Source organism: Megascapheus bottae, chromosome 2, assembly GCF_031878675.1.
Source record: "Megascapheus bottae isolate mThoBot1 chromosome 2, mThoBot2.hap1, whole genome shotgun sequence".
In the NCBI taxonomy this organism is placed as follows: Eukaryota; Metazoa; Chordata; class Mammalia; order Rodentia; family Geomyidae; genus Megascapheus; species Megascapheus bottae.
Genome location: NC_143510.1, coordinates 73,954,722 through 73,967,258, shown reverse-complemented (window position 1 = coordinate 73,967,258; position 12,537 = coordinate 73,954,722). Strand labels below are relative to the sequence as shown.

Here is a 12,537-nt window from a genome sequence, read left to right as displayed (position 1 = left end):
CGCATCGATTAGGGATCGCCCCCCCCCCCCTCCCCACCTCCTCGCTCGGGTTACCCTCCCTCTAGTCACACACCAAGCCCTAAAGAGCCAGGACTCTCGGGTGAGTGACAGCAACGCCCGACCCTGTGCGTCCCGCCCCCTGGGTGGAGAGAGAGGCGGAGGCAGGAGAACCCAGCCCCGTTCTCCCTCCCCCGCCCCCACGCTCCGGCGGGCGTCTCGGCACTCGTCTGGCCACGCCTGGAGCGCGGGGTTTGATTGGGCCGCCGTTGTTGTAGTGACCGGGAGGCGCCGCCGCTCGGGGCGGACAGTTCCGGCCGCCGCACGGTCCCCCCCCCCCCCGCGGGTCCCGCCCCCTCCCCCGACCCCCTCCCGCCGCCACCCGGCGCCCGCCGCGCCCCTTATGGCCTCCGCCCTGGTAAGGACCGGCAGGATGGCCCCTTCCCCAGCCAGTCCCCGCGGGGACCCCGCTGCGAGGGCACCGGCGGGATGCGGGGCCAGGTCGGGGCCGAGGGGCGCGGCCGGGAGGCGGAGGGCAGCCTCGGCCCCTCGCCCCCACTCCTCGTCCTTCCCAAGGCGCCCTGCGCCCCACCACACCGCCACCTCCCTCGGGTGGCCGGGGACCCTGAGCCCTTCCCCCCCATCACCCCCGGGCTGCCCCTCCCCGGGCCCCACCGACAGCCCCAGGGCGTCCCCACGGCCCCTGGAATTCTCGTAGGGTTTCCGTGGAGCGACCGCGTCAGAATCACCCGGGAGGTTTTCCAAATACCGAAGTCGGGGCGCCGCCTCCGGGACGCCCGGGGACGGGGTCCGGCAGGGGGGAACCCCCCCCAGATCCCCGTTCCCTAGCCGGGAATGGAGCCCCCTGCCCGGCGCCCCTGCGGTCCCGTGCCCGGCGGGAAGGAGGGGGTGGCTCGGAGCCCGGGATGGGGGCAGCGACCCCCGATTCCCTGGAGGTCCAAAAAACCTGCCCCCCTCCCTTCCATCGTAGGAGGACCCCGTCTTGGAGCGTTATTTCAAAGGCCACAAAGCCGCGATCACCTCCGTGAGCTTCAGCCCCAACAGCAAACAACTTGGTGAGCTGAGAGTCGTTTTCTTCTTCTCTTTCTAATGACATAGAGGTTCATGTGGCTGAAACACTGCTTTCCTTCCCCCTCCTGCCGTGGGCAGAACCACGGCGGGTGTGGGCGGGGGGGGGTCTGTCTGGGTGCGTCGGGGCGCGGCCGGGGTCCCCTGGGACATCCCCCCCCCTCCGCCCCCTCCTCTCCCGCCCCCTCCCCACCCCGGCCGGTACGCCTCGGCCCTGCACTTCCAACGACTCGCCAGCAGGTGGGGCGAGTGGGGAGGGGCGGGATTTGTGCCGGGCACCGGGAGGGGTGGGGTGTTTGGCCTGAGAGTTTGTGAAAAGTTCTGGGCCCGAGCCGGAGGAAGTGGGGAAAGGAAGGAGTCGGGCTGTAACCGGAGACCGAGGACCCCGGGGGTAGGGGTTGGATTGTGGGAAGCGGGACTCAGGGGGGCAAAATCACCCAGTGATCTCCTGGAAAACACCGGGTGGCTGGAAAGGAGCTGAACTGCCTGCATGAACGGAGGAACCCGCCAGCAGCGGGAAGTTCACCCCTACCTGAGCTGGGGAGAGGGGAGAACTCCAGAGCTGTGCGTTCGGCCGCACTTTCCCAACGGTGGTGGCTCGGTGGCCACGTCCGCGCCCGGGCCATGCGGATCCGGATGGCCGTGAGATGGACCTGGGCTGGCAAGAGCTGTCTGCTGCTGGCGCTTTTAACCGTCGCTTATATCCTGGTAGAATTCTCCTTCTCCACTTTGCATGTTCTCCCTGGAGCCAGCCAGGCCCGGGACCCGGCGTCACGACGAAGGCTCTCAAACCTGGAGAACAGGGGAGAAGATTTGTCTCGACCTCTTTACGAGAAGCCCCCTGCAGATTCCCATGCCCTCGGAGAGTGGGGGAGAGCCAGCAAGCTCGAGCTCAGCCAGGGAGAACTGAAGCAGCAGGAAGAACTCGTGGAGAGATACGCCATTAACATTTACCTCAGTGACAGGATTTCCCTGCACCGACACATCGAGGATAAGAGGATGCATGAGTGTAAATCCCAGAAGTTCAACTACCGGAGACTCCCCACCACCTCCGTCATCATCGCCTTCTACAATGAAGCCTGGTCCACCCTGCTCCGCACCGTCCACAGTGTCTTAGAAACGTCCCCCGCCGTCCTTCTGAAGGAGATCATCTTGGTGGATGACCTGAGTGACAGAGTGTATCTGAAGGCACAGCTCGAAACCTACATCAGCAATCTGGATAGAGTCCGCCTGATTCGAACCAGTAAGCGCGAGGGGTTGGTGAGAGCCCGCCTCATTGGGGCCACTTTTGCCACCGGCGACGTCCTCACCTTCCTGGATTGTCACTGCGAGTGTAATTCCGGTTGGCTGGAACCGCTCCTGGAAAGGATCGGTCAAGAGGAGACAGCGATTGTTTGTCCCGTCATCGATACTATTGACTGGAATACTTTCGAGTTCTACATGCAGACAGGAGAGCCCATGATTGGTGGGTTCGACTGGCGCCTGACATTCCAGTGGCATTCTGTCCCCAAACATGAGAGGGACCGGCGGACATCAAGGATTGATCCCATCCGATCGCCCACCATGGCTGGAGGACTGTTTGCTGTCAGCAAGAAGTACTTTGAGTACCTGGGGACCTACGACACGGGGATGGAAGTGTGGGGAGGTGAGAACCTCGAGCTGTCTTTTCGGGTGTGGCAGTGTGGTGGCACGTTGGAGATCCACCCCTGCTCTCACGTGGGACATGTTTTCCCTAAGCGGGCACCATATGCTCGCCCCAATTTCCTACAGAATACTGCCCGGGCAGCCGAAGTGTGGATGGATCAGTACAAAGAGCATTTCTACAATCGAAACCCTCCAGCCAGGAAAGAAGCTTATGGGGATATTTCTGAAAGAAAAATACTACGGGAACGACTGAGATGCAGGAGTTTTGACTGGTATTTGAAAAACGTGTTTCCTAACTTACATGTACCAGAGGATAGGCCAGGCTGGCACGGGGCCATTCGCAGCATGGGCATCTCTTCCGAATGTTTAGATTACAATTCTCCTGAAAACAACCCCACAGGTGCGAACCTTTCCTTGTTCGGATGCCATGGTCAAGGAGGCAATCAATTCTTTGAATATACGTCGAACAAAGAAATAAGATTTAATTCTGTCACTGAGTTATGTGCAGAAGTTCCTGAACAAAAAAATCATGTAGGAATGCAAAACTGCCCTAAAGATGGACTCCCAGTCCCGGTAAATATTATTTGGCATTTTAAAGCAGATGGGACCATTTTTCACCCACACTCGGGACAGTGTCTTAGTGCTTATCGGACACCTGAGGGCCGACCTGCTGTCCAAATGAGAACTTGTGACGCCCTAGATAAAAATCAGATCTGGAGTTTTGAGAAATAGAAAAGCACAACAGAACTTTTTGTCACGAGCTGACAGTAGCTCCTGAAAGGCAAATTGTCCCAGTGAAGATTGTGTTTTAGCAGAAGTCATGCAGCAGTCACCTGTGAGGGGACCAGAGCGTTGTGGTTCATTCGGAAATATTACATCAAGACTGGGTGTAGAGTGCTGCTGTTTAATTTGTCTGTGCCTTACTTATGAATTGTTTCATGGAAGAGCTTTGTTGATAGGTCCTCTTATTTCTCTATAAAGAAACTGACTGTGAATTGAGATTCATGGAACAATCAGACATAATGTTAAAAGAATGTAAAAGTCCAAGCAAAATGAAGTGTGATTTATGCTGATGGTTGCACATCCCATTTTTAAAATCAAAACTTACATACATGCATTTGGAATTATTACCATTTTGACCACATAGAATCTGGTCCACTTTTAAGTTAATTTTCCTTTAACCAAGCTAAGCAGAAATCAAAGCAAAGTTGATTTTGAGAAAGTAGCCTGGTTTAGGTATTTCTGTCTTTGGTTTGAATGTGAGTTTGGAGGGCTTTTTTATATACAGACATCTCAGACGATTAAAAAAGTCTGGATGAGGGGCCAGGAGTTTGGCCTATTGGTAGAGTGCTTGCCTAGCATGCATGAAGACCCAGGTTCGATTCCTCGGTACCACATACATAGAAAAAAGCCAGAAGTGGTGCTGAGGCTCAAGTGGTAGAGTTCTAGCCTTGAGAAAGTCCAAGGACAGTGCTTAGGCCCCGCACTCAAGCCCAGAACTGGCCAAAAAAAAAAAAAAAAAAGTCTGGATGAAATGGGAAGATAGTTACATTCCATACTTTGTAAACTTGAGCTATTGGACTAACTGATCTATATATCAATACCTCTAACGTTGCATGTTCTCCCTCTGTGAGCTTGTTAGTGGGACATTTTCTGATTGCACTTCCATATGTTATGAATGTACTAGAAATGAATTCATTCAAAAATACTGTCCCTCCCTTTTTTAATGCTTAATGATTTAAAGTAAACACAATTGAGTCTTCTCTGAAGTTAAACCGGGCTGAGTTTATCTAAAATATGTGAAACTGAAAATGGGCCCAGTTCTACAAAGACTAGAACTCTTTTACAAGTTCCTACTGATCTGGAAATGTGAGGATTTGCCTCAAGATTGCAAGGAAAAAGGGCTGTGCTGCTAGTAGTCAGTGCCTCCTTCTTGTGCATTTAGCATCTAGCAGCCTAGTGCTTAGGCAGCTTTAACTAGGTGGCTGAATGAATGACTTAGCTGAGGAATATGATTTTCATTGAGTCATTTTATTGTGCTTCCTCATCATTAATTGATTTATGAATGTTCTAGCTATGAAATGTTGATTATATATTGTCTCCTCACTCATTCGTTATGCAATATCTATTACAGCTTTGCTATCTTCACTTCCAACACAGGTAACACTGAGCCATGTTTGGTCCGGTTGTGAGCTGGAAAGAGAGTGGTAGTTTTTAAGACTGGGTGAGCTGGGCTTACCTGAAGCAGTTGTTTCTGGTAATCATTTCACTATGACAATTCTTGAACCAATTTTGTCTACTAGGGAAGCTGAGATCTGAGGATTGTAGTTTGAAGCCAGCAGGGGCAGAAAAGTTCCTGAGACTCTTACTTTTAATAAACTACTTAGAAAAAGCCAGAAGTGGTGCTGTGGCTCAAGTGGTAGAGAATTAGCCTTGAACACAAAGAGTCTCAGGGAAGGGGCCCAGCCCCTGCCTGAGTTCAAGCTCCAGAACTGGCAAAAACCAACCAAACAAAAAACCTTCTACCCCCTAAAAGGAACCTTTTGAGTAAGAATATTAATATTTCCAAATAAAAGTATATAAAAAGTAGACATATTTTGTTTTGAAGTATCTTTATTGCTTTCATACTCATTTACAGCTAGAAATCACAGATTGGACTTGGAATTAAATCTCAGTTTCACCTGCATTTATGAAAAATACAAACTCCATAAAGAATTAGTCAACAAGTGTTCCTAAGGAGTTTTCAGCATTTACTTCATGGCATAGAAAATAGGAACTTGGCAAAAATCTGAACTTAAGGAGTGATTTAGAACAGCCATTTAAAAATTTTTTTTAAATTGCTATGGTAATTGAGACTATTTTGTTTCTCTTGTGTGTGCTTGTCTTGGAGCTTGAACTCAGAGCCTGAATGTTGTCCCTGAGCTTTTGTTCTCAGGTCCTTTTCTGGTTTTCTGGTAGTTAATTGGAGTCTCATGGACTTTTCTGCCCCAGCTGGTTTAGAGTCGCAGTCCTCAGTCTCCGGAGTAGCTAGGATTATAGGCATGAGGCACCAGTTCTAGGCTTTACTTCTTAGAATGAAAATGTATTAGTAGTCTTTGTAAGGTTTCAGCCATCTTAAAGTTAAAAGAGTTGTCTAGCTTCTATGTACAACATGCTTTGCTCTAGTATTCATTTAAGAAAAATTCTTAACAATGCTCTGAACTATACAAAAAAAGTTTTCTCTTTCCTTTTGCCCAGTCTCCTTCCTTCTGCTTTTAACTTATTTTTAAAATGATCTCTTTCTGTGATTTTCTTAGCTCCCTATCATGATGGGAAAAAGAAAGGACGTATTCTGGAAGTACCTGTTTGGATTATTCTTTAGTTTCATATCTTACTGTTCCTTTCAAAAGCAAAAAGAGGCTTTTAAAACTAAAATGTTAATGTTTTATTTAAATTGGAGGGTGGTGACCCAACAATCTCTTTTGGAAGAAATTTTAAGCTGGTTCTTTATTTGTATCAATAATTCACAGGCTGTTCATCTCTGATAATTACATATGTTAACAGAGGAACATGACTTATGTTTTTATGTGTAGGTATGTTCCAATTTGATTCCAAAAATACACTGTAATAACAGGTACAAATATATTTTGATTTCTGAATTCTAATTTATTGGTAACAGCTCTCTTTTGCTGTGGACCTTTTGAGCTAATTTACATGCACAAATTGATAGGCAAGACCATTCCACTTTAAACATTCACTATGTCAACTTGAAAGATTGATTATGTAACATTCTTAGCAGTCATTAGAAAATGTTAACATAGTCATCAAAAAGGTCTTTATAACTCCAAATAATTTTTTTGTGGAAAGAAAATTGTTTACTCATGCAGTAGGAGGCTCTTGTGTGTACATATGTTAGCAAATTAGAATTTTCTAGATTGGGGACAGGTGATTTGTTTTTTACATTGAATACTTTTGGCTGTTTTTGCATCTAAATTTTAATTAGTAAAATACTTAGTTCCAATAATGGTCTTTTTAAATTGTTTACCATTTTAGAATGAGCACAGACACCTTTGAGGTTCTAATTAATCTCTTAAATGACAAACTTCTTATGTTGTAAATTTTCTTTTTTTTTCCTTTTTTTGTTAATGGTGTTTGTAATGTTGATTAAGACATAAAATAAAATATGTGTCTAGTTATTTTTGCAAATGAATTCTGATGATTTGAGCCCATGGGATTATCCTTTTGTATACACATTAAGGATGGTAAAAGAGATGTTAAGCTTTTAATTCTTTTATTAAAAATGCAGTCAGAATATGAAAATGGTTAGGTTCCTGTATTGCTTTGTAAGTTGTTATTAACCAGTAAGTATTTTAATGTCGTGTTAGCTTTATCATTTCATGAAGGACTTTTGAACAAACTGCAAATGATCAAGTATCTTTGGGACCACTGAGGTCACTTTGGAAGGAAGCAAATGGATATCTGGCCTCATGTGTACTCATTTCAGAACTTGGGCTGAAAAGAAAGATACCTGCTCTGTGAAACAGCTTTCACACTTTCCCCCCCTTTTCTTGTAACATTTATTTATTTATTTATATTGTTATTGTAATGGTGATGTACAGAGGAGTTACAGTTACATAAGACAAGTAATGAGTGCACTCCTTTTTGAACAGTGTCACCTCTTCCCTCTTTTTCCTTGCAGTTTGTTTCCCTCCCAACCCACTTCACCCACACGTTGTATAGTTCATTTCTAGCATAGTATCTAGTATCTAGTGGGTATCATCACTGCATTTATTCATCCCACTATTTCTGTGCTCCCCCTTACCATCCCCCAAACATCTAAACTGACAGGCAAGACAAAAGATATAGAAAACAAAAATAGTGACAGAGGAAGGGGGAAAAAAGCAAAGTAATAATAATTTTTTTAAAAACCCTGTTTCTATTTCTTGGAGTTCATTTGGAAAAATATCATTTTATATGATCATATACACATAGCTGTTGAGCCTTTGTAATCCTCTCCTAAGAATAGTCTCCATTAATTAATCCTGTACAAGTGCATTTTTTTTTCTTTTGTCTTTAACATGCAGTGTGTTTACTTGTTGATCTATAGGCACATTCTAGTTACAACAAATGAGGTAAACCCTGCAACCTTTGTTTCTTTGGGTCTGTCTCACATCTGTTCCCTTAAATATGGGAGGATCCGTTTCTGGTGGAAAGTAGTAATTCCTGTGTTTTTTTTCTGAGGACACTGCTTTTATCTGATGTCTTTTTAAAATAATATATGTTAATTGTACAAAATAATGCGTTTCATTATGACAGTTTTCATACCAGTATGTAAGGTGCCCTAATATTATCACATGTCTATATAGCCACTTTAAGGATATATACAGATATCTCATTTCAATATACTTAAGTTACTGTTTTTTGTTTTTTTTCTTTAAACCCTGCTCTCTTACTTAGTAACTCTTGGAACTATGTAAAATAGTTTATATCTCACTGTTTCAGTAGCATGAATGTGGGAGAAAAAAAAAACCCACAAACTGGAAAATCCACAGACTACAGCATATTAGTGGTTTCCAGGGAAGGAAGAATACAGGATGGTGGCTGGGTGTTTTTTTGTTGTTGTTTGTTTTGTTTTGTTTTTGAGGAGGGGTGGGGGGGTAGAATGGGTGTCATGAATTTCTAGAATTGGTGGTAGAGGTTACGCTGAGTTTTGTACTAAAGCTTACATTTTCTGGCTGGTGAATTATATCTGGATTTAGAAAAATCATTCAGGAAAGGAAAAGAGATTGGGAAATTTCCGGTATCTCAGGGAAGAGATTTTGAAATCATTTTTTAATTTGTAGAATTAGGAAAAATTGCCATAGAGCCAAATCTTCTAGCTTAGTAGTTGATAGAATATAGAAATCAGTTTGTTGTGTTTTTCCTGAAAATTGAGAGAAGCCTCAACTAATTTTTTGTAGTAAAAAGTAAATTGAGTTCTTTTGTTGTATAGTTGTCTGTGACAGAATGAAAAGCCAAAGTCCTATTTGCTGATAATAATCCTGCTTGCTAATGATAATCATGTCTCCTCCCCTTCCTCTCAATCTCTTCCCCTCCCCCTTAGCCTCCTCTTCTCTCTCCTGTACCAGGCTTTATCTTCTCAGGCACAAGGGAGAAGAAATGCCCATGAGAGATTGATTGGAAGTGTCCTCCACTGGTCACCATTCTGGCTCACTTGTTCCTATGTGTCTAAACCTGTTAGATAAAAGGAGAAGGGGGGATGGTGTATTTAGTTAATGCCATTGTGTGCCAGATGCTGCCCAGTACTCTATATACTCAGTGGTTCACTTCCTGGGAGTTCATGGTCCAATGGTAGAGACAAATATTAGCTAGTAAAACCACAAATCCACCTGTAAGTCCACCTGGACGGAAGAAAGGAAAACAGTGCTGTGAAGGAAAGAAACAGGGTGTTTGAGTGGTAATAATTCTCCACTGAAGTTATTCAGAGCTGGAGACATAAAGGAGGAATTTGCTAGGTAAAAGAATAGAAATTGTCATAGGCAAAGACCATTATAAGCTCTAAAAGAACTTGTACTAAATCAAGAAAGTTAAAGAATGCCAGAAAGCGTAAAGCCTGGCATATAAAGGCCTTAGAGGCTGCAGTAGGGAGTAGGGGCACTGAAAGATGTGTTTTGTCCTAATCGCTGAAGCTGTGATGTCTTTATTTGGAAGAAAGGCATTTATAGTCCTAATTAAGGCTCTTGAGGTGATATGATCATGAAATAGCTAATGATAAGGAAAACATTGGAGATTAAAGGAAGCCAAGTCCTGCAGGTAGCTCACACCTGTAATCCTAGCCACTCAGGAGGCTGAGATCTGAGGATCAAGGTTCAAAGCCAGCCCAGGCACAAAAGGACCTGAGACTCTTATCTCCAATTAACAAATAGAAAAGTGGGGCTTGGCTCAGGGGTAGGGTGGTCGTCTTAAGCTGAAGAGTTCTGGGACAACAGCTAGGCCCAGGGTTAGGGCAGTGGTAGCCTTGAGCTGAAGAGCTCAGGGACAGCACACAGGCTGGCTGAGCTCAAGCCCCATGAGTCAGAAAAAAAAAAAAAGGAAGCCAAGTGAATTCGGTGTGGGAAGCTGAGGAGAGAGATAGCCTAAGGCAGCAGAGAGCCGTGAAATTCCAGACGTGAAATTCTAAACTTGTTGATGAAATTTACAGTCACAGGATGCGATCAGACCACCCAGTAATAAGTAGAAGAATGAGAAGGAATGGCTCAAGTCTGAGTCCTCCAGCCTTTAGATGAGGAGATGGAATGTAGTTTGTAGTATTTACAAAGAAGGAAACACCATTGCTTCACGGAAGCTGATGTCGAGAATGTGGTACAGATGTGGAAGAGAGGGAAGGCATTGAGTTGTTAGAATGGGGTTAGGGAGTAATGGAGAGTTGCACACTACTTTTCCGTGTAGAAGAAGACTCCTGTGAACTTAATACAAAGTGCTGGTTTCCAAGTTGGGAGCTGGATGTCCAGCTATTCTCACTGGCACAAGCATGGTCTTGGAAAATGCAGAACAATTGGGATTTTGCCTGAGGAATTTGGAGGAAGACTTGGGGGATCAAATGTGGTATAAATAACTAGTGAGATAAAGCTGGAAAGAAGAGAGCCTCAGTGAATAACTTAGGTCATTGGATTGGAGCTCTGCATAAGGTGGAAGCTACAGCACCAGCTATGGGTAAGGAAATTACGTTGTCATAATGGGTTCTGACTGATGATTTCTGAAGTAGATGTTTAAAGTCTGCTGGTTGCCATATCCAGTAGTCATAACAGAATGCATTTCTAAAAGGACCTGGAGGAAAAGGTCTCTGAAAAGGCCCTATTTTTCTCTCATTTTACAATATTAACCACCACATTCTTGGCTCGACTTACTTTTTGTCCTCTTAAAATAGTACTGACTGACACTCAAAATTCTCATTATGATTTCATGCTTTGTCTTTAAATTTTCTTTATCAAATGTAAAATTGTAAGTTGAATATGACTAACACTATTAGTTATTTTGAATGTCCTTAACTAAAAAAATGATCTCTTTGAGTGATAGAAAAGCCAGTTTACCCCAATCTAATGATTATACATTATGTCCTGTAGATTTCTAAGTGTCAATTTTAAGTCTATTCTAAAAGAAAATTTGTTTTTTTCTGATTCTGTATTTGTGAAATTCAAAATCCAGTAATTTCCAAAAGGTAGTAGATAGTAAGCTGAGAACCAGTGGTTCACGCCTATAATCTTACTCTATAATGCCTTCTGCTTCACTTGATTTTAAGCTTCTTAATTTGAGATTTTTTTTTGTCAGTTTTGATGTCCCATGTGTGGTAGAGATCAGATGCCTGTTGTATGAACTAATAATGCTGGTGAGCTGGAAGAGGGGATGACTTAGAGCAGATGATGTATGGAAGAGAACATGATTGTTGCTTGAGATTTCAGGATCCGTGGTTTTCTCAAGCAGTCAAGTCCAAGTTAATGTAGTTGAGAAGATTTTAGAGAGGAGGTTGTTGGTTCTAAAGGAAGTCATGCAGCAATGGTTCCTCTAGCCCTGGGGTAGTTTTGGGGAAAAAGAGAAGTCATCCATAGTAGTAGCTAAAGGGATAAAAACAGCAGGAAGCCAGTACAGGTTTTGATAGCAGTTGATGAGCACAGAGACTCAAAACTTAAATGAGATAGGAGGAAACTATGTGGAGTAAGGCAGATATCTTCTCTTCCCCTTTCCTACCCTATAGCCTTTCGGAATGGGCTCTTGGGTGTTGGAGGCTGGGTTGGGAGATGATAGGAAAGGAGAGAATGGGAGGAAATAATGGCCTTACGAAGCATCATCCCTTTTTATGGCTAAATTCAAAGTCCAGTAGTTTTCCCTAAAACTATTAGGTAGTAAGTTGAGCACCAGTGGCGCGTGCCCATAATTCTTGCTTTTCAGAATTCTGAGATTTAAGGATCATGATTTAAAGCTAGCAGAAGCAGAAAAAGCACATGGAGCTCTAATCCCTAATTAATCATCAATAGACAGTAGTGGAGTGAAAAAGGTAAGGGACAGCAAAAAACAAAAAAGTAATGTTAGGTAGTAAGCAGCAAAGCGTGGGCAGTACTGGCTTGGAGTCATGGTTTTGGAACTGTACTCTTAAGTTAAACCAATTTTTTTTTCTCCTGAACAGTCACATCCAAGTTTTAACAGACATTAAGAATTTAAGTGTTTTCCACATAACTTGCAGTGTCCAAGCTGTACTTTAGCACTTACATTTTAAAGGTCTATTAGTTTTTAGTATAGAATGGTACTTTTCTTCCTTTTTTCTCCGGGGTTATCTCAATATCAACTCAATTGCTGTTTAACATGCAAGCTATTAGTAGAATAAGTGATGGTAAAGGATGCTGGATAGATGCTGAAATCATTCGCAACTGTTAGAAAAAACTATTGTGTATATGGAGAAGCAGTGACAGTTGGCTGATTTCCATGTGTATCAAAATTAACTTTTCAAAATTTCATGTTCTCACCTCAAAGAATGTGTGATTCCCCCCACCCCCCACCGTCCTGAAATACTCATTTAAGACTAGTCCCCAGTAATTAACTATACTGGAGAAAAAAAATCTGTGGCTTTTTTTCTATGTATGTGGTACCGAGGAATCGAACCCGGGTCTTCGTGCATGCTAGGCAAGCACTCTACCACTAGGCCAAACTCCCGGTCCCCCCTATGGTTTTTTGAGAATCAGTGGCTAGGACAGAAAGACTGAGTAAAATTGAACCTAACCCCTTTTCACCTTCATGGCCTTGGCAGGTTACCTCACCTCACTAAACTTTCTTCCT

The 12,537-nt window shown here is 44.0% G+C and overlaps 1 protein-coding gene across 5 annotated transcripts in view; it reads left to right on the top strand.

Moving 5' to 3' along the window:
• The first annotated feature begins 364 nt into the window (after positions 1 to 364).
• The window catches only part of LOC150067326 (polypeptide N-acetylgalactosaminyltransferase 4), a 75,095-nt gene continuing 62,922 nt past the window's right edge, over positions 365 to 12,537 (top strand). The window contains exons 1-3 of one of the 5 annotated variants that reach the window (XM_090328368.1): positions 365 to 415; positions 989 to 1,084; positions 1,843 to 4,098. In XM_090328368.1, the coding sequence (XP_090184494.1) occupies positions 401 to 415; positions 989 to 1,084; positions 1,843 to 3,462 (1,731 nt within the window). In that variant the 5' untranslated portion in view covers positions 365 to 400 and the 3' untranslated portion in view covers positions 3,463 to 4,098. Of the gene's footprint in view, positions 416 to 785; positions 1,085 to 1,842; positions 4,099 to 11,689; positions 11,762 to 12,537 lie in introns of those variants that run through there. The other 4 variants (XM_090328364.1, XM_090328365.1, XM_090328367.1 and 1 more) reach the window with 4 other exon arrangements.